The sequence below is a fragment of the Schistocerca gregaria genome, chromosome 11 (genome assembly GCF_023897955.1).
Source record: "Schistocerca gregaria isolate iqSchGreg1 chromosome 11, iqSchGreg1.2, whole genome shotgun sequence".
NCBI lineage: Eukaryota > Metazoa > Arthropoda > Insecta > Orthoptera > Acrididae > Schistocerca > Schistocerca gregaria.
In genome coordinates this window covers 106,818,655-106,841,478 of record NC_064930.1, presented here as the reverse complement: position 1 = coordinate 106,841,478, position 22,824 = coordinate 106,818,655, and the positions used below count along the sequence as shown (strand labels likewise).

The 22,824-nt window shown below is 41.6% G+C and overlaps 1 protein-coding gene across 1 annotated transcript in view; it reads right to left on the bottom strand.

Moving 5' to 3' along the window:
• The window catches only part of LOC126295359 (tRNA-dihydrouridine(47) synthase [NAD(P)(+)]-like), a 174,598-nt gene that overhangs the window by 69,264 nt on the left and 82,510 nt on the right, over positions 1 to 22,824 (bottom strand). The window contains exons 6-7 of the mRNA XM_049987834.1: positions 12,199 to 12,393; positions 2,620 to 2,736 (exon numbers count right to left, since the gene is read on the bottom strand). Of these exons, the coding sequence (XP_049843791.1) occupies positions 2,620 to 2,736; positions 12,199 to 12,393 (312 nt within the window). The remainder of the gene's footprint in view (positions 1 to 2,619; positions 2,737 to 12,198; positions 12,394 to 22,824) is intronic.

Sequence of the window (22,824 nt, the reverse complement as noted above, 5' to 3'; positions counted from 1 at the left end):
TGGTTTTGCCTTGGGGCCAGTGGTGGCCATATGCTGTTTAGAAGGAAGCCAGTTTGAGGCCTACAACCACCATGTCTATATGCTAGATACACTGTACTTACACCCGGAATCATAGTCTGGGGCGTGATTTCATATGAAACCAGGAGCACTCTTGTCGTTATCTCACACACCCTGACTACAAATTTATACATCAAGCTGCTGAGTCAACCTGTTGTGCTGCCGTACATGAATAGCATTCTAGGATGTGTTTTCTACCAGGATAAAGCTCTCCCTCGCACCACAGTCGTAACATACTCCGTATTGTGTCAATGTGTTGCCTTGGCCTGCTTAATCACCAGACCTGTCTTAAATCTAGTACATGTATGGGGTCATCAGACGACAACTCCAGCATCATCAAAAAACAGCATTAACCATCCCTGAACTGACTGATCAAGTGCAACAGGAATGGTTGTCCATCCCAGAATGTGACATCCAAAACCTGTAAAACACAACATATGCATGTTGGCATGCTTGCATTCAACATTCTGGTGGCTACACTGGTTATTTATATACCAGCATTTCACATTTGCTGGTTATATTGCACTTACATGAGCCTGTGACCTTGCAATGTTAATCACTTACATTATGTCATTTTGACAAATGTATTCCCAAAACTTCATTACTCTACAATAATTATTTTTCGTGTTGCGATTTCTTTTTCCATGGTGTAGTTTGTATAATGTCTCTACAGTTTGTTTTCTACTTGCTCTTACATAATCTCAGATTCTGTTATTGAACATTACCTACTATTAGCTATATGTACCTACAAAACCATAAAAATTCTTAAGCTTGAAGAAACAGGCACCACGAACCTTCTTTCATGTTGCTCTGTGCAAAATTCTATCACATGGGTTCCTCTTGTTTTCCTTTCTCCTAGTCCATATTCACCTACTATTTTTCCTTCAATTCTTTTTCCTACTACTGAATTCCAAACCCCCATCAAAACTAAATCTTCATCATCTCTAAGTATCTGATTTTTTTTATCTTGTGTCACACATTTCTGCAATCTCTTTGTGTGTGAGGATCCAATTGGCATATAAAATTGTACAACTGTGGTGGATGTTGACTTTATACCTGTCCTGGCTACAATACTGCATGCGTTCACTGTGACGGTCAAGGTATCTTAACCAGAGTCATATTTTCTTATTCATTACTAGATCTACTCCTGCATTACCTCTATTTGATTTTGTATTTATAGCCCAGTATTCACCTGACCAGAAGTCCAAATCTTCCGCCACTGAATTCACTAATTCCCACTATACCTAACGTCAACATATTCACTCCCCTTTTTATATTTTCCAACCTACCAGTCTCATTAAGGGAGCTCACATTCCACACTTCAACGCATAGAATGTTTCGTTTTTGAACAACAGAAAATCCAGGACGGGATGTAACATAATTATGAAAAGAACAGTTGCAACTTACCGTATAGCGGAGATGGTGAGTTGCAGAGGGGCACAACAAAAAGACTCACAAAATAAGTTTTCGGCCAATAAGGCCTTTGTCAACAATAGATAACAGACAGACATACACATGCAAATGTAACTCTCACGGACGTGACCATAGGCAGTGTGGTTTCAGTTACCCGAGACTGCAGTTGTATGTGCAAGTTGTGTTTGTGTCTGTCTGTCTGTCTGTCATCTACTGTCGACAATGGACTTACTGGATGAAAGCTTTAATTGTGAAAGTATTTTTGATGTGCCTATCTACGACTCAGCATCTCTGCTATAAGGTGAGCAGCAACTTTCTTTTTCATAATATTTTTTTTTGTGACCACAGTCTCTGGCTGCTGAAGCGACTACCTGTCAACAATAGACACACACACACACACACACACACACACACACACACACACACACACACACATTCTTTGCCTTTAAATATGTCTGCTTGTGTGTGTGTGTGTGTGTGTGTGTGTGTGTGTGTGTGCGCGCGCGCGCGCGAGTATATACCTATGTGTGTGTGTGTTATTTTATTGTGCCTGTCTACCGGCGCTTTCCCGCTTGGTAAGTCTTGGAATCTTTGTTTTTAATATATACTAACACAACTTTTACCCACATGACCACAGACTCTGGATTTGTAGTCTGGCTTCAGCTACCAGACTGTGGCTGTGTGTGTGTGTGTGTGTGTGTGTGTGTGTGTGTGTGTGTGTGTGTGTGTGTTCTACTCTTGACAAAGGCCTTGTTGGCCAAAACCTTATTTTGTGACAGTCTTTTTGTCGTGCCTATCTGTGACACAGTACCTCCACTACATAGTGAATGCTCAGTTTTGTTTTTCCTTATGACAGCATCCACCTGAGTAGTCCTCTTATACAAGTGCAAAAGACAGAGTGACTACCACATTATTTAGGTTTGTGTTCCAACACTTACCCACTGAACAACACCTGTCACAGAAGCTCACAGATCCTGTAGTTTTAAGCATACATGATTACAACACACATCCTTGCGATGCACATCAAAAGAGCAAGATTACCTCTTCAGTGCAGCACCACAGCCCATCGTCACCCAGTCTAGAGCACGGGACCAACAAATTAACAAAACTGCAGAAATTTGCCCGAACCGTTAAACGTGCAACACTTACCTGTTCGTAAACGAGCTCGATGGGACAGCCAAGGTTGATGTCCAGGAAATCCAGCGAGACCTGTTCTTCCAACATCTGCGCACAGCGGGACATCACATGGGGGTTGTTTCCGCATATCTATAAAAAAATGTGCCACAAATTACAAAGGCAAAAGCAACAGGAAATTACACTACTGGCCATTAAAATTGCTACACCACTAAGATGACGTGCTACAGACGCGAAATTTAACCGACAGGAATAAGATGCTGCAATATGCAAATGATTAGCTTTTCAGAGCATTCACACAAGGTTGGCGCCGGTGGCAACACCTACAACATGCTGACATGAGGAAAGTTTCCAACTGATTTCTCATACGCAAACAGCAGTTGACCGGCATTGCCTGGTGAAACGTCGTCGTGATGCCTCGTGTAAGGAGGAGAAATGCGTACCATCACATTTCCCACTTTTTTATAAAGGTCGGATTGTAGCCTATCGCGATTGTGGTTTATCGTATCGTGAAATTACTGCTTGCGTTGGTCGAGATCCAATGACTGTTAGCAGAATATGGAATCGATGGGTTCTGGGGGGTAATACGGAACGCCATGCTGGATCGCAACGGCCTCATATCACTAGCAGTTGAGATGACAGGCATCTTACCCGCAGGGCTGTAATGGATCGTGCAGCCACGTCTCAATCCCCGAGTCAAGAGATGGGGACGTTTGCAAAACAACAACCATCTGCACGATCAGTTTGATGAAGTTTGCAGCAGCATGGACTATCAGCTCGGAGACCGTGGCTGCGGTTAACCTTGAGGCTGCATCACAGTCAGGAACACCTGTGATGGTGTACTCAACGGCGAACCTGGGTGCTCGAATGGCAAAACGTCATTTTTCGGATGAATCTAGGTTCTGTTTACAGCATCGTGATATTCGCATCTGTATTTGGCAACATCGCGGTGAACGAACATTGGAAGCGTGTATTTGTCACCGGCATACTGGCGTATCTCCCGGGGTGATGGTATGGGGTGCCATTGGTTACACGCTTCTGTCAGCTCTTGTTTGCTTTGACAGCACTTTGAACAGTGGATGTTACATTTCAGATGTGTTACGACCCGTGGCTCTACCCTTCATTCTATCCCTGTGAAACCTTACATTTCAGCAGGATAATGCCTGCACACTCGTTGCAGGTTCTGTAAGGGCCTTTCTGGATACAGGAAATGTTCGACTGCTGCCCTGGCCAGCATATTCTCCAGACCTCTCACCAACTGAAAACGTCTGGTCAATGGTGGCCTGGCAACTGGCTCGTCACAACACGCCAGTCACTACTTCTGATGAACTGTGGTATCGTGTTGAAGCTGCATGGGCAGCTGTACCTGTACACGCCGTCCGAGCTCTGTTTGACCCAATACCCAGGCGTATGAAGGCCGTTATTATGGCCAGAGGTGGTTGTTCTGGGTACTGATTTCTTGGGATCTATGCACCCATATTGCGTGAAAATGTAAATCACATGTCAGTTCTAGTATAATATATTTGTCCAATGAATACCCGTTTATCATCTGCATTTCTTCTTGGTGTAGCAATTTTAATGGCTAGTAGCGTAATGTGCCATCTGAGCCAACACACACAAGCAGGCTCCGTACTCATTAACTGAATATTAATACCACACATTTCTGTTATCCCTTTTACCTTTTTTTGCCCCTGTATAATGCCTGTGACAAGTCAAACAATCACTTTACACACTATCTGCTCAAAAGTATCCTGATTCCTACTACAGGACATTAATATGGGGTGCGTCCACCATTTGCCGTTATGACGGATTGGACTCTGCACACACAGTGGCAGGTAACAATCTCCAAACCCAAAACCTTTCGTTGGACTGTCAGGAAGTATAGCACGATGCATCACTCCAGATCACATATTTCCAGTCGCCCACTGTTCTTTATGACACATCGAGCTTCACTTAGCCCCTCCTACAGATATGCACGGCTTGTGAAGAGCTGCTTGACCACTGCAACCCATCGTTTACAACTCCCATTGCAAGTAATACTTTCGAACTCACAAGTGATTCCTTCCAGTGATTTAGTTACAAGCATCCTCCACAATGCTCATCAGTCGTTATCCATCAGTACATAATGACAACCTATTCCTGGTTTAGTACTGGTTATTTTTTGAGTTTCCACTTCAGATTGACATCACCACCAGTGGATTTGGGCAACTTTAGAGGGGTCAAGATTTCTCTGATGTACGAGGGCTGTTCAAAAAGTAAGGCACCTTTCAAATTGCTCAGGCAACGAACATTCGATGATCAATCATTTTTTGTTACGTCTGTACAAATGTCCCAAACATATGCTCACAGTTTCAAGTGTACAGCATATTTCATTTGTTTTTGGCAGATAGAAAGGTTTCACGTGTTTGAGTGTGCTTGGCAATTTTCAATTACTATATAAAAAAAAAAATAGAGCAAAGGATTTGCATCAAATTTTGTGTGAAAAATGAAATCAACTGCTCTGAAACACTTGAAATGTTGACAGTGGTATATGGTGAGTCTGCCTAAGTGGGGAGGGAGAGGGGGGGGGGGGGGGGGGAAGAAGAAGAAGAAGAAGAGGAGGAGGAGGAGGAGGAGGAGGAGAAGTAAGTAAGTAAGTAAGTAAGTAAGTAAGCTCTTCCAAAGATGGCTGAGAAGGTGGCAATGACGAACCTCGCTCTGGACGCCCCAGCACATAAATAACGTCAAAGCTGTAAAGAAAACTGTCTTGGAAAATTGTCAAGTTATCGTAAGAGAACTTGCTGAGGATGATGGCATATCGGTCAGCTCATGTCGTACAATTTTTTCGGATGTTTTGGGCATGAGATTTGTGTCAGTGAAGTTTGTCCCAAAACTTCTCCATTTTGATCAGAAGCATCGTCGCACAAGCATTGTTAGGGAGCTCTTGAAGGACATCAGTGATGATCCTGATACGCTTGAAAGGGTCATAACTGGTCACAAAACATGGGTTTACGTTAATGATGCTGACTCCGACCCCAAATCGTCCCAATGGAAGCATCCCGGAGAGCCGAGACTGCAAAAAGCATGCGAAGTTCGATAAAAAGCCAAAGTTTTGCTCACTTTTTTTTCCAATTACTGGGATGTAGTGCATCACGAATTTTTGCCTCAACATTGCACGATCAATAATGAGTATTACCTTGACGTTATGTGCCATTTGCTAGAAGGAATATGCGAAAAACGTCCAGAATTGTGTAAAGACAATTCACGGCTTTTCCAGCACGACAATGCACCTGCTCAATCATTGTTGACTGTGAGATATTTTTTGGCCAAAAACAATGCAACAACCATGCCTCAGCCACCATATTCACTGGATTTGGCCCCCTGTGACTTTTTCCTGTTTGCAAAACTTGAAGGGACCTATGAAAGGATGAAGATTTTCAGCGATTGAGGAAATGAAAACTGCATTGCTCTAAGTACTCAAGGCTGTACCAAAAAGCGCTTACGAGAATTGCTTCGAGGATCGGAAGAAGCATTGGCACAAGTGTATTGCATCTGAGGGCGATTACTTTGAAGGGGACAACATGAATATCGATGAATAAATAAATATTTTGTCATAAAAGTATGGAGTCACCTTACTTTCTGAACACACCTCATATACCGGTATGTTACTCAGGTGGCATCCAATGCCTCGTCCACATTCAACGTCACTGCCCTCTCCTGACAGACCAGTGCTGCTGTTACTCCTTCTCTACTGAGATCACAGCACTCCCTGCATCGTTTTATACTTGTGGATCCCCTTCTTGTGACATCTAGTGGCCAACTCTGTATTATATAGGGGTATCTGGATACATTTGATCAAACAATTCAGGTCAATAAATGAAATGAATACACTACTAAGTACGAATAGACACATTCCAGAGAATACACGAAGGAACTTTCCCCCTTCTTGCAGCAGTGTACCGTAACTATTCCAAAAGATTGGAAAAGGGCACAGGTCATCCCCGTTTTCAAGAAGGGACGTCGAGCAGATGTGTGGAACTATAGACCTATATCTCTAACGTCGATCAGTTGTAGAATTTTGGAACACGTATTATGTTCAAGTGTAATGACTTTTCTGGAGAGTAGAAATCTACTCTGCAGGAATCAGCAGGGTTTAGTAGAAGACGGTCGTGTGAAACCCAGCTCGCGCTATTCCTCCACGAGACTCAGAGGGCCATAGACACGGGTTCACAGGTAGATACCGTGCTTCTTGACTTCCGCAACGCGTTCGATACAGTTCCCCACAGTCGTTTAATGAGCAAAGTAAGAGCATATCGACTATCAGACCAATTGTGTGATTGGATTGAAGAGTTCCTAGATAACAGAACACAGCATGTCATTCTCAATGGAGAGAAGTCTTCCGAAGTAAGAGTGATTTCAGGTGTGCCGCAGGAGTGTGTCGTAGGACCGTTGCTATTCACAATATACATAAATGACCTTGTGGGTGACATCGGAAGTTCACTGAGGCTTTTTGTGGATGATGCTATGGTATATCGAAAGGTTGTAACAATGGAAAATTGTACTGAAATGCAGGAAGATCTGCAACAAACTGATGCATGGTGCAGGGAATGGCAATTGAATCTCAATGTAGGCAAGTGCAATGTGCTGCGAATACATAGGAAGAAAGATCCTTTATTATTTAGCTAAAATATAGCAGGTCAGCAGCTGGAAGCAGTTAATTCCATAAATTATCTGTGAGTAGGCATTAGGAATGATTTAAAATGGAATGACCATATAAAATTAATCGTCGGTGAAGCAGGTGCCAGACAGATTCATTGGAAGAATCCTAAGGAAATGCAATCCGAGAACAAAGGAAGTAGGTTACAGTACACTTGTTCGTCCACTGCTTGAATACTGCTCACAGGTGTGGGATCTGTACCAGATAGGGTTGATAGAAGAGAGAGAGAGAAGATCCAACGAAGAGCAGCGCGCTTTGTTACAGGATCATTTAGTAATCGCGAAAGCGTTACGGAGATTATAGATAAACTCCAGTGGAAGAGTCTGCAAGAGAGATGCTCAGTAGCTTGCTACGCGCTTTTGTTGAAGTTTCAAGAACATACGTTCACCGAGGAGTCAAGCAGTATATTGCTCCCTCCTACGTATATCTCGTGAAGAGACCATGAGGATAAAAGCAGAGAGTTTAGAGCCCACAAATAGGCATACCGACAATCCTCCTTTCCACGAACAATATGAGACTGAAACAGAAGGGAGAACCAATAGAGGTACTCAAGGTGGCTTGCGGAGTATGGATGTGGATGTGGATGTAGATGTAGATACAGAAGTAACTTAAACCAAGGAACAAAAAATTTTAGAGCTTAATCAGGGATTTAGAAAAGAACCAAAGAGTATCTTTGCCTTTAAATATGTCTGCTTGTTCTTCTAATAATTTCCGGGTATGCAGCCGGATCCCGTCGACATTCTGCCACGATATTTCGGCCCAGAGACGTCCGGCCATCATCAGGTGAGTACACAACTACTGAAGAGTCCAGGTGCAGTCGCGGTATTTATACCGATTCTCGTGCACGTGTTGACATGCGCGGCATAGCCGAGTTGTACGTGCTGCCCTCGGTGGTGAAAGTAAAAGATCATCTAGTCATTGAGTATCGAATGACGCTGTCTATTCCGCTGTGAATGTATAATTTTAATAACAGGATTCCAAGTTTTATCCAGTTGAAAGCCGTTGTCACGATTTATAAGATTATCGGCAAGACGTATTTCCACTGATTCCTTGATTACGGAATCCCAAAATCCGGAAACCGGAGCTAAAACTTTTGTTCCATTGTATTCCATTGAATGTCCCATTGAAATACAGTGCTCTGCTACTGCCGATTTTGACGGTTGCCGCAGACGGATGTATCTTTCATGTTCTGTACATCGTTCATGGACAGTTCTTGTCGTCTGGCCAATATATGCAGAGCCACATTCACAGGGAATTTTGTAGACGCCTGCTTTCTTCAGTTGTAAATCGTCTTTAACGGATCCAAGTAGGGCCCGGTTCTTTGCTGGTGGACGGAAGATAACCTTGATTTTATTCTTCTTCAGTAGTCGGCCTATTTTCGACGACACATTCCCGGCGTCTGCGGCAACCGTCAAAATCGGCAGTAGCAGAGCACTGTATTTCAATGGGACATTCAATGGAATACAATGGAACAAAAGTTTTAGCTCCGGTTTCCGGATTTTGGGATTCCGTAATCAAGGAATCAGTGGAAATACGTCTTGCCGATAATCTTATAAATCGTGACAACGGCTTTCAACTGGATAAAACTTGGAATCCTGTTATTAAAATTATACATTCACAGCGGAATAGACAGCGTCATTCGATACTCAATGACTAGATGATCTTTTACTTTCACCACCGAGGGCAGCACGTACAACTCGGCTATGCCGCGCATGTCAACACGTGCACGAGAATCGGTATAAATACCGCGACTGCACCTGGACTCTTCAGTAGTTGTGTACTCACCTGATGATGGCCGGACGTCTCTGGGCCGAAATATCGTGGCAGAATGTCGACGGGATCCGGCTGCATACCCGGAAATTATTAGAAGAACAAATACGCCGGGAAAATTTCAGAAGTCACATGTCTGCTTTTGTGTGTGTGTGTGTGTGTGTGTGTGTGTGTGTGTGTGTGTGTGTGGGGGCGCGCGGGCGCACTCGCGCGCCCGTATATACCTATCCTTTTTTCCCCCCCTAAGATAAGTCTCTCCGCTCCCAAGATTGAAATGACTCCGTACCCTTTCCCTTAAAACCCGCATCCTTTCGTCTTTCCTTTTCCTTCCCTCTTTCCTGACGAAGCAGCCGCCGGTTGCGAAAGCTCGAAATTCTGTGTGTGTGTTTGTGCGTTTTATTTATTGTGCTTATCTACCGGCGCTTTCCCGCTTGGTAAGTCTTGGAATCTTTGTCACACTATTATTATGTATATGGATGAAATAATCCAGGAATAGTAACAAAAATCCATCTGATGGGAGGAATGCAAAGCACTTACAAAAAGGTGATGCTGGGAACTTTATTATTTACACATAACTATATACAAATGTCAAAGTGATGACAGTTTACAAATATTCACATACAAACATGAAAACATTTTCACAAAGTGGAAAAGGAAGATTTCAGCAAATTAAAGCAAACAAGATTGTTGCAAATTGAAAAATCTTGTAAATATCTGCAATTGATGATAAAATAATACAACAGGTAAAAGACTATATATGCAGAGCATTTTGAAGGTCATCACGTGCTAGACTACGGAGAAAAATTGTGTCGGAAGTTCAAAACAAAGCTGGCAGGACGCAAGGTGCCAGAAAGTTTTCCTCACAGATACGTGATTGTTTTTTAATTCGTTCTACTGTTGTGTAAGGTTTAACTGTTCGGTTCAACAGACAGAAGCTGATGAAGCAAGGTTTAGTGTTTAGAAGTTCAATTTGTTTATAAATTATAGTGCTTTCAACTGTTTCAAAGGTGACAAACAGAAAAATTTAATACCGAAGCCATTTGCTGAAAATTTTCTGGAAACAGCTGAAACTAATCTCAATGTGGTTTGTCGACTTATAGAAAAATTTAGACAGATAGGGACGGTGTGAGAAGCTGAATGAACTGGTAGACCATCTAAATTAAATAAATGCAAGTAGATGTTTTTCTCTGAGTCTATGCAACACAGCCCAGCAAAATCATTGTGCAAGTTGGCACAAGAAACAGATACTGGGCTTGCAGCTGAGCATAAAGTGATAGGGAAACACTTAAATTGCTCCCGTATAAAGCAACAGTTGTGGACAAACTGAAGGATGAGGCCCGTGAAAAGTGAATCTGTTACTGCTACTGCAAATGATTTACACCTTTTATTGAGAGGAGTACCATTCATATTCCGGATATCACCTTTTTCACAGACGAGGCCTAGTTCCAACTATCTGGTCACGTTGAAACACAAAATATACAATTATGATCCATGGAGAAGCCACAAGCTCTGCTTGTAAAGCCATTGCACAATCAAAACCTGAAAGAGTTGGTAGCAACATCCAGAAGAAGCATCACTGGACCTTTACTTTTTGAAGAAACCGTAAACAGTAATGAAAGTTATTGTTTAACATGCACACACCAGTATATACGACTGCTGGCTCACACTAAATCCTTCCATCAGGTGAGGTGTACCACCAGTGGCTCATGCTAGACTCTACCAATTGTATATGAAGATAGTAACTGTTCTCGAAAGAACAGATACCATTGATGACCGTGCAGCTTCTCTAGAATAAATGATAATCAACTGAAACCCCCAGCAGCGGACAGGTGTTGTTGGCGTACCTTCATGGGGACAGCTGAAAATGTGTGCCCCGACAGGGACTCGAACCCGGGATCTCCTGCTTACACGGCAGACAGTCTATCCATCTGAGCCACCGAGGACACAGATGAATAGTACGACTGCAGGGATTTATCCCTTGCACGCTTCCCGTGAGACCCACATTCCCAACTGTCCACAATCTACATATGTAATGTTCCTAATAGATACTTTGCCCATCCACCTATACAGATAAGTCGTCACCTGATTCAGCAAAAATCTGTCTTCGATGCCAAGCTATGACGATCTAACGTCAAAATTATGGTAGAGTAAAAGTTGGGAACCGTACTACAAAATGCTCCTATTATGACGGTTTTGATACAGGTGGTGCACATTCATTACATTATTGTCACTTTCATCATTACTTTGAGAAATAGATGCACCTTGAACTCTGTCTTGCAGTTTTTCACCATCTGAATTACTGAGAGATAAATTACTTGTTTTAATATTACTGTTGAAACACTATCAACAAGCTTTTATAAATCCTCCTCCCTGTCATCAGGAGTAACTACTCTTTTTCACTGTGTCGGTCATTTACAAACTGACTACCACGTGACAGACATACCACTGTCTACATTTTAGAAGACATTTGCAAGCTATGCGTGTCATACGATTTAAATGCTACCGCCACTTTCTCATTTGGTGCGATCAGGTTAAGGCTGAGGTAGGGGCATTTTCGTGAACTCGAGACATAACAGACGCAGTGTTAATAATAAATTGCTTCATTCAAAAAGAGTCACTTTTAATCATAGTATGGATATCGATTCCCTTATAATGAAACTTGGCAATAGCCCACATTGAGAGGGCACATTTCACACAGGCACACAGTTACCTAAGTTATTACAGTGATATATCTATTTGGGAAGTAAGTTTCCCAGTAATACTGTCTGTGCAAACAGTCCAATGGCAAATCAACACAACAGCAAACAACAGGTCAAAACGAAAATTGGTGTGAGTACCGGACGTGAGTCGTGCTTCGGTAGCTCAGATGGTAGAGCACTTGCCCGCAAAAGGCAAAGGTCCCGAGTTCGAGTCTCGGTCGGGCACACAGTTTTAATCTGCCAGGAAGTTTCATATCAGTGCACACTCTGCTGCAGAGTGAAAATCTCATTCTGGGAACAGGTCAAAAGTCTTACTGACCCAATTAACAGTTTATAATATCATCAAACAGCTGGGAAATTTAGAATCATTAGATTTATTTTTCAACTTACAAGAGTGAAACGAGAAAGCGAGCTCCCCTGCCGACTCACCTGCACGCCGAAGATGTCCTCGGAGCGGTGGCGCTTGGTGAGCGCCCACTCCTGCACGGCCCCCTGCAGCAGGCTCGAAGCCATCGCCATCTCGCCACACGTCACATCTGCACCCATCTCCTTGCACACCCTGCGGAACGGCAGGTTCCCCACCGTCGTCAGTGGTGACAGGTACAGCTTGTCCTGCCAGTCGATCTGCGGCCACAGTGGGCGGAGAAATTTAATAATTCTATAAAATTACACAGAGAGAGAGAGAGAGAGAGAGAGAGAGAGAGAGAGAGACTGGCCAGTACAGCAAGCTCCCAACTATGTGGGTACAAACTATATGGCTTGCAGATGAGCTGTTCTCAAAACAATTTATGCTCCAGGCAGCCACAGCTGTCAAAATCCTTATCAATGGAAAATCACAACTGCTGTCAAATTATCATTTATTGAAATGGCTGGTTTCACAGCTTCTAACTGCATCATCTGGTTTACATCTGATGAGGGAACATCACAAGTGTCATAACCCGATTTTCAGAGACCTCATTCAGTGGAACAGGGGTCAAAATAAGTGAACACACGTCTCTGGTTACCTGTAGTTACTCCATCATTTCTGAGAAAATGAAGTTCAAAGTTTTCGAAAGACCGGTGTCTTTTTAAAGAGCAATGAGCCCGACTGAAGTTGGAGTTCAGTGGGTAGCGTTGTGATTTCACCTTTTTGGACCCTGTGTTTGGAAGCTGATTATTGTTTTTATTTGATTTTACTTCTTTCATCTCCACATGTTCATAGAAGGTTAGTACAAGAATGTTTCTTATCAAGTTACGGCACACAGGGGCATAATAAAAATCGTAAAATTACAACTGGGTTTCACAATAAATGTCATAATATTTATTATACATATGTGTGTATGGTATTTTCAGGATGCTGCAGCATTACATTCCTGCGAACAAAAAGAAAACAAAGTCTTCCATCGTTGCAGTGGAGACAATGTCAAGCAAAATGAGAGGTAACAAAGAATACTATTAAACTTCATAAATTAATTCATATTTAATCCAACCAGAACAGTACACAGTAAGTATATTTTCATTTAGGATACAAATTTTGGCTGTGATGGCATAGACGGCTGAAATTTTGATGAGTGGTTACAAGGCGATGCCTGTTTACTGGAATTTAGAAAGCTGAGTGATTCTGATTGTGGTAGTACATGTCACTATTCAATGTAGCAACATGTCCCACTTTCTTTCTACTGTACCAATGAAAGATGGTCATGTAGAAACCTTAGTTTACAGTAATAGTGGTAGAGGAAAGACTGCATGCCTAGCACCGATTACTGTATTCAACACGGAATGAACGAAAACTTGTGAAAGCCCATTATAGAGACAGCTATCTTCAAAAGCAGTGCATATTTCTGTAAATGACTGTGAAATTAAATTAAAGCTTTTTTTAACACAACACAATGAGCAGAAGGAATGCTGCTATTAGTCAGATTGTCATCATCATTAAGGCACAGCATACTTTTCCACACTTCCAAACACTGCAAACTTGTGATACAGCTGGCTGCGACCCAATATTCTGACAATGAAAATCTTGCTTACTCTGCTAATGCTATGTTGCATGAGCAATAACTTTGCATATAGTCTGCATTTTCTGCTTTGTTCCAAGGCTGACTCAGCAGAAATACAAAGCACTTTCTGCAAAAATCTGTATGAGAATCAATGTTAAAGATCATAACAACGTCAAAGAAACCTTAAAGTGCAGGAAATGTTGTAAGAGGGAATCATTAATGATGGGAAAGCATTGTATTGAGAAAACAGGCCTTCTGTTGGGACTGACAAAAATGATTGTTAAAAGCAGGAAAGCATAAACTGCAGGAACATAAAAATAGGGTTTTACCGTATGTTGAGTGTGTTGTGGGGACTGTTAAACACAGAAGGATATTGAAAAAAAAATAAATAAAGTGGTTACATGATTTTTTAGCTAGTGGACAGCAAACAATTTTCCATCATCACAGCACTTTCCTACAGAGCTACAAGTGGCACTGCGTAGGTGGACCACATCTTCAAAGAGCGACACGAGTGCAGAAAGAGAAGACTTAAGGGTCTACATCTATCTACATTTATACTCCGCAAGCCACCCAACGGTGTGCGGCGGAGAGCACTTTACATGCCACTGTCATTACTTCCCTTTTCTGTTCCAGTTGCATACGGTTCGTGGGAAGAACGACTGTCTGAAAGCCTCCGTGCGCGCTCGAATCTCTCTAATTTTACCTTTGTGATCTCCTCGGGAGGTATAAGTAGGGGGAAGCAATATATTCAATACCTCATCCAGAAACTGCGATGCAGAGCGCCTCTCTTGCAGAGTCTGGCATTTGAGTTTGGTGTTCATCTCTGTAACGCTATCATGGCTACCAAATAACACTGTGACGAAACGTGCCGCTCTTCTTTGGATCTTCTCTATCTCCTCCGTCAAGCCGATCTGGTATGGATCCCACACTGATGAGCAATACTCAAGTATAGGTTGAACGAGTGTTTTGTAAGCCACCTCCTTTGTTGATGGACTACATTTTCTAAGGACTCTCCTAATGAAAACCTGGCACCCGCCTTACCAACAATTAATTTTGTATGTTCATTGCTCTTCAAATCGTTCTGCATGCATACTCCCAGATATTTTACAGAAGTAACTGCTACCAGTGTTTGTTCCGCTGTCATATAATCATACAATAAAGGATCCTTCTTTCTATGTATTCGCAATATATTACATTTGTCTATGTTAATGGTCAGTTGCCACTCCTGCACCAAGTGCCTATCCGCTGCAGATCTTCCTGCATTTCGCTACAATTTTCTAATGCTGCAACTTCTCTGTAAAGGTAATTACAAACTACAGCTGACAGATCACATTTACGGAATTGGTACCTCTCCAGCGAGCAAATACTAGCAGTAAATTTTCAAGATACAGTGAACATTGTGTTTGGCGGAGGAAGAGAGCAGAGAATGGGCAATCACGGAACCCATATTGTGCACACAATCAGTGAGATGTGTTAATCTATTATCAAAGTATGTGGGACAAAATCTGTTCAACTACACTGATGTTTCGACTGTTCAAAAAATGAGAACCACGGCCAGAAAAATGTGAATGAAAAACAGAAATAGAAAAAACTAGACGATTGCGCCCTGAAAGTGGAGTGATATGAAATAGTGTGTGTTTGAGTACAATTGTGGAAAGAAGACGTCTAAAAATGGCAGACAACCATCTTTCTCTATCTCCATGGTAAACTTTATGTTTTCATGTATGGAGTTCATGTGACTTAAAAATTCTTTGAGACGGTCCAGACCATAAGGCCACACTATAAAAGTGTCATTAACGTACCGCCAAAATACTGTCGGTTTAAAAGTGGCAGAGTCGAGTGCTCTCTCTCCTCAAAATCCTCCATAAAAAGATTGGCCACCAGAGGAGACAAAGGACTCCCCATGGCGACACCATCAGATTGTTCGTAAAATTCATTGTTAAATATAAAATATGTAGAGGAGAGAGTGTGCTCAAACAACGTTGTAATGTCTGCACCAAACATATTGCCAATGAGGTGTAGTGAGTCCACCAGAGGCACCATTGTGAACAGTGAAACCACATAAAGACTGACGAATAAGTCACTACTTTGCAGTTGTAGTGACAGAAGTCAACTGATAAAATCACCAGAATTCTCTATGTAATGTGCACACTTGCCTATCACTGGTTTGAGCAAAGACGCCAAGAATTTTGCTAGGTCGTAGGTGGCTGCTCCAATGTTACTCACAATTTGACGTAATGGCACATTTTCCTTGAGGATCTTAGGCAGTCCATATAGCCTAGGTGGAACTGAACTGTTCGGTTTCAGTCTCTTGGGATCTGTTAAAGATGACCTGGGCCTGCGTAAATCAGGTGTTTACAAAATTCCGTGTGAATGCGGCAAATCGTATATAGGGCAAACGACACGAACTGTGCACGAACGCATTGTGGAACACCAACGCCATAGCCGCCTTCTCCAACCCACCGAGTCCACAATCGCTGAACATTGTATTTCCACAGACCATTCCATGAATTACGACGACACAAAAATTTTGGCCCATGCATCAAACTTCTGGAGCTCGATTATCAATGAATCTGTGGAAATAAGACTGTCTGATAACGAGACTCTCATCAATCGAGATAGCGGTTATCAGCTGACCTCTGCTTGGAATCCTGTTATAGAGAAACTTCGTAGTCGATGTAGTTATCTGCATAAAGGTGGAAATCGACCTGACACCGATACGCCAGGCTTTCACAGTGGAGGGCGCGAGGCGCAGCGCACGGAGCCGTTATGAACGCGAACGCTGAGCAGCGCAATGTCACCGCAGAAGGCTATAAATAGCGGAGCTCAGCGCGTACTCACCAGTACTACTACAGTGGCACTCACCTGAGGATGGCCAGAAGACGCTGCGCTGAAATATCGTGGCAGAACGTTACTGTTATCTGGCAGTTCTCCTGTGTTTTTATGCAACAACACATAACTAATATGTGGGCTTTCAAATGTGCCACAGATACTAAGCCAAGACACTGGGACCACTGCCCATCACGACATCAGAAGCCACCTGGTTGCATTGCTGGCAAATGACGCAGTAACGAAAAAGTATGCAAGTGGAACAGGCACAGACTGGGGTTCACCCTAGCGAAGATATGGGCTCCAAATGGGGGAATCCACCGAGATCAGCGACTTTGACAAAGGACAGATTATTATTAGGCAGAGTATGTGAACTAGCATCTCAAATGTGGTGAAGCTGGTTCAGTGTTCACGTGCTCTGTCATGAGCGTCTATGGGCAGAGGTAAAAGAACAGTGAAACTACAACTACGCACTAAATGGTTGGATGTCCATGACTCTTCACAGAATCTGATCTGTAAAGTAGGACACATGGTGATCTGTGGTATCTCACTTAATAAAACCATTTGAGTTTACCTAAATTACAACATCAGCAAATTTGCCACAAAACTCTACTTTCACATTTTCAAATGCATCAGTTCTATTTATAAGCCACACTACCATGACTGGTGTGGTAGTTAGCACCAAAGCGAAAGGCAAAGGCACAGAGTGAATTTAAGTGAGTATTGACATAGTAACCATACGATATTTGCGGATCACTCACATCTTAGGCTGCAGACCTTTACTGGATGTCAAAACTAAAATTCCATCCAATCACAGAATGTGATAAGTGCCAACAGCACCGTCTTTCATTCGATGCAAGGAAGATGTAGCTCCAGTCATTAGTTCTCTAATGGAGCTGTCTGTCTCACAAAAGAGGTACTGTCTGGATTAGTTCTCGATGCCATCAAACTATTGATTTGATTGTTTTCAAGATACAAAACTGTGTCACTAATAGGTGAGTGTTATTCCGTATGTCTCTTGTTTTCAAAGAATGACATATTATGTACTTTCTTTAAAGTTTTTGCTGCAATTGACAGTTTATTAACTTGTTCAGCAAGTTCTTCCATGCCTCATTCATGATACAAATTTTTCTAATATTCTGCAATAAAAGTATATTGCTTCGTCTTGTAGTCTAGTTAGTAGTAGGGTGTTCTGTAACGTATGCCACAATGTATTATGTTACAACAGTATGGCTTATGCCCAAGTTAATGGTTGTTCAGTTTATGTTTCAATATGGTATGGTATAGTATAGTATAGTATAGTATCAACACTGAGGGTTGCCACAAGTTTCCCCACATGAAATTCCCTGATATTTCCCCAATTTCCAGACAAGATATAGCATTTTTCCCTGACAAATTTTGAGATCTCAAGGGTAAGATATAAATTGACAAAAATGTAAGGATTTCTGTATTCCTGAACGTGTGAGCAAAAATCTTAAGTACTAACATCAACATCTTTTGCAATGAACAGTTTCTGGACAAAGAAATCAAGCCATATTGTATATATGTTTCATTAAGATCAATGATTTTCTTTTATTTCAATAAAACGAAACACATTTGGCGACAAAAATACGAATTTCATTGGCATCGCAAGACACATTTAAAATACCTCAACTGATTTCAGAAATAACCTCAGAAAAAGTAGGCCCCTTGAAAGAAGTATATAAGCTGTGGAAGAGTAGTTGTAAACCAACATTATAGGTGACCGCCAATAAAATGTTGGTTCTACTATGTTTGTTACTGTTGGTTATTACCCACTTTGTTATGTCTATTATTCTACAGGTACTGTGCGATTTTTCCTAGCGAACAAACTGCCAAGGACTGCCACAATTTTCTCCTTCCTATCATCCATACTTTCTGATATATAAACTACTTTCAAAATGCCAAAATGTATGAGAATAAATAAATTATCTATGAAATGCCACAATGTACTTGGAGGTGAGATAGTCACATTTGCTGAAATACATCACCTGTGCTGAGGAGCACCATAATCCCAGGTCCATGGACAGACCACAAAAATCTGTCCCATTACACCACACACAAACTGGCCTGGCCCGTGGGCAGATCAATGAGACTAGATCTGATAGGCAGGGCCCGCACATCAGTGGGAAACTATGCGCTTCAGATCGGCAGACCCAATCTGTTAGTCATAACAACAGAAATGGCCTGTGGTTTTGGTCCATTAAATTCCACACATGTGACCAGCTATTCACATGTCTCAGAAACTATGGTGATGAAATGAGACCACAGTGATCAATCCGTGCAACAGATAGCTTTTTATTTTTTATTTATTTATTGTTCCATGGGACCACATTAAGGATAAGTCTCAATGGTCATGGAACGAGTCAATACATGAAATTTTAACATCATTGTAGAAACATATAAAATGAAATATAAGAAACATATTCAGGCAACAAGTCATAAGTTTAAATAAAGAAAATCAACAATGTAACACTGGAATTTGCTTAATTTTTTAGCTCTTCCAGGAGTTCCTCGACAGAATAGAAGGAGTGAGCCATGAGGAAACTCTTCAGTTTAGACTTAAAAGTGTTTGGGCTACTGCTAAGATTTTTGAGTTCTTGTGGTAGCTTATTGAAAACAGATGCAGCAGAATACTGCACTCCTTTCTGCACAAGAGTGAAGGAAGTGCAATCCACATGCAGATTTGATTTCTGCCTAGTATTAACTGAGTGAAAGCTGCTAACTCTTGGGAATAAGCTATGATTGCTAACAACAAACGACATTAAAGAAAATATATACTGTGAGGGCAACGTCAAAATTCCCAGACTATTGAATAGGGATCGACAAGAGGTTCTCGAACTTACACCACACATAGCTCGAACAGCCCATTTTTGAGCAAAAAATACCCTTTTTGAATCACGAGAATTACCCCAAAAAATAATACCTTATGAAACTATGCGAAGTAGACTACTTTTCGTGTTGAAATGTTACTTATTTCAGATACTGTTCTAATGGTAAATAAAGTGGCATTTAGTTTCTGAACAAGATACTGAACATGGGCTTTCCACAGCAGCTTACTATCTATCCGAACGCCTACGAACTTGAACTGTTCCGTCTCGCTTATAATATGCCCATTCCGTCTGATCAAAATATCAGTTCTTGTTGAATTGTGAGTTAGAAATTGTAAAAACTGAGTCTTACTGTGATTTAACATCAAATTATTTTCCACAAGCCACAAACTTATTTTATGAGCTACATTATTTGATACTGTTTTAATATTACACACAAGATCCTTCACTACCAAGCTGGTGTCATCAGCAAACTGAAATATTTTTGAATCACCTGTAATACTAGAAGGTATATCATTTATATAAATAAGAAACAGCAGTGGCCTTATCACTGACCCTTGGGGAACGCCCCATTTAACATTGCCCATTAGGACTGAACATCACTACCACTCTCAATATTGGGGAGAATTACCTTCTGCTTTCTGTTCTTAAAGTACGAGGCGAACCAATTGTAAGCTACTCCCCTTACTCCATAATGGTCCAACTTCTGCAGTAATATTTTGTGGTCAACACAGCCTTCGTTAAATCAAAGAAAACATTTAACGTTTGCAGCATTTTATTTAATCCATCCAAAACCTCACAGAGAAGAGAGACTATAGCATTTTCAGTTGTTAAGCCATTTCTAAAACCAAACTGTACATTTGACAGCAAATTATGTGAATTTAAATTCTCCAGTGACCTTGTATATACAACCTCCTCTATAACTTTAGCAAACACTGATGGCACAGAAATAGGTCTATAATTGTCAACATTGTCCCTGTCTCCCTTTTTATAAAGTGCAAATATTCTGAGAATATTTGAGGACAGGTAGCAACTCACCATAAAGATGATTGCCAAGCCACACACACACACACACACACACACACACAAAAGTTTAAATGTGTGTGAAATCTTATGGGACTTAACTGCTAAGGACATCAGTCCCTAAGCTTACACACTGTTTAAGCTAAATTATCCTAATGACAAACACACACACCCGTGCCCGAGGGAGGACTCGAACCTTCGCCGGGACCAGCCGCACAGTCCACGACTGCAGCGCCCTAGACCACTCGGCTAATCCCACGCGCCACATAGAAAAACTAAATTTTTGGCATAGCCTTTGTCAGAATACGAGAGTACACATACATTCACACAATCACTGAGACACAACACACGCATACATGACCACCGTCTCCATCTGCTGTGTCAACAGTATCTGAGAATCAGATATCATGTCTCCCTGCCTCTCGTCGGCAGCTGCTGGGCTAGCAGCAAGAAGTGGTAGAAGGACTGACTTCAAGCTGAGAGGAGTGGTAGGAAGGGGAGAAGCAGTAGGAATGAGGGAGTAGGGAAGCGGAGCACATACTCAGTTGCACCCAGCCACCAACAATGTGCGACATCTAAGTAGGGAAGCAATTTCATCTACTGAGACAAAAACGAGGTTTTTTCCATTTTTTTTTTCCAAATGTTCCTGATTTTACTGTAGCAACCCTGACGCTCCAATGCAACCGGGAAAATTACACGACCTAGTACAGGAGCTAGATTGACAAAAAATTCAAATTTTAGCCCTTCAACAAACACAATTCACAGATGAAGCCATAATAGAGTATGAAAATTGTTGCATCTTTAAGTGTAAAATAGAAAAACGTATTGCTAAATGTGCTCTACTTCTGGGAACGGCTTTTGTCATACACGAAAATATAATAGACTCCGTAAGAGATATGCGCCCCATAAGCAACCGCCTTATCACAATGCGCATGCAGTGCATTAACAAGAAATATACCTTTATTAATGTTCATGCCCCCACCAACATTGCTAACAGAAAAGATCGACAGACTGGAGAAATTCTGGACTGATCTTGAGAAATTAATGGCTGATTGAATTGGCACATATCAATATTTTGGTACACTTACTGACTGTGGAAATTTGTGCTGAATTAATAACAGGGGTGAAAAGCAAGCGCAAGATTTTTATTTATAAGGACTGGAGAGAAAATTTGGTAAGTTCAGCCTAGCACTTTCTCACACATATTCTATTCGCATTAGTACTAGGGTAATCCCAAAAGTAAGGTTCCTATTTTCTTGTAAGTACATAGACCTGTTTATTTCTACAATGGCTACAGCTTGAACATTTGGCTACTTTTTGACATAATCACCATTTCTGTCAATGCATTTTTGTAGATGCTGTGGAAGTTTCTGTATGTCTATGTCATACCAGCTCACCGCCATGCTGTTCAGAAAGTTATGGACCTCTTCTTTCACCTCGTCGTCCGAGCTGAATCGCTGGGACCACAATTAACGCTGACAAGTACCGTGAGACTGAAAAAACTCAAACGGGCAATTCAGAACCAGAGAAGAGGAATTTTGAGCAAGGGCATACACATTCTCCATGACAATGCTCGCCCACACATTGGTTGGCAAACCGTTGCTCTCCTGCAACAGTTTCAGTGGAACATAATCACCCACCCACCCTATAGTCCTGACTTGGCACCCAGAGACTATCACAAGTTCCCTAGGTTAAAAGAACATCTGGCCAGAAAGCGATTCAGCTCCAGCGACAAGGTGAAAGAAGTGGTTCATAACTTTCTGAACAGCATGGCGGTGAGCTGGTATGACATGGGCATACAAAAACTGCCACAGCATCTACAAAAATGCATCGACAGAAATGGTGATTATGTCGAAAAACAGCTGAATGTTTAAGCTGTAAACTGATGTAAACCATTGTAGAAATAAACAGATCTATGTACTCATAAAAAAATAGGAGACCTTACTTTTGGGATTACCCGCGTAGTAGAAAATAGCTATTTGACAAAAGGCATTTGCATCGCTTCACAGCATGAAATATTCCGACTATCTTTTTTTTTTTCATTACTTTCTAACAGTAGACAGAAAAACTGTATAGCATCAAGAAAGGGGTAACTCCAGCAGTGAGGGATATATCATAATTCATAACATAATTCAAGTTCCAAATTTTGTAGGAAGAGAACCACTGATCAGAATGATGTTAAGTCCAAACAGCATATTATTGATTCAGGGGGAAATGTCACAGGGAAGAAATGAAAATTTCACTAATGGCACTGTTAAAGTCTTAATGTAAATGTGGTCAGCTACAAATGACGGATCAATACGATATGTTTGAACTGCACATTACACCTTCCATACTGTTCAATGTGCACAAGTTTGGCAGTTAACAGTTGTGGCACG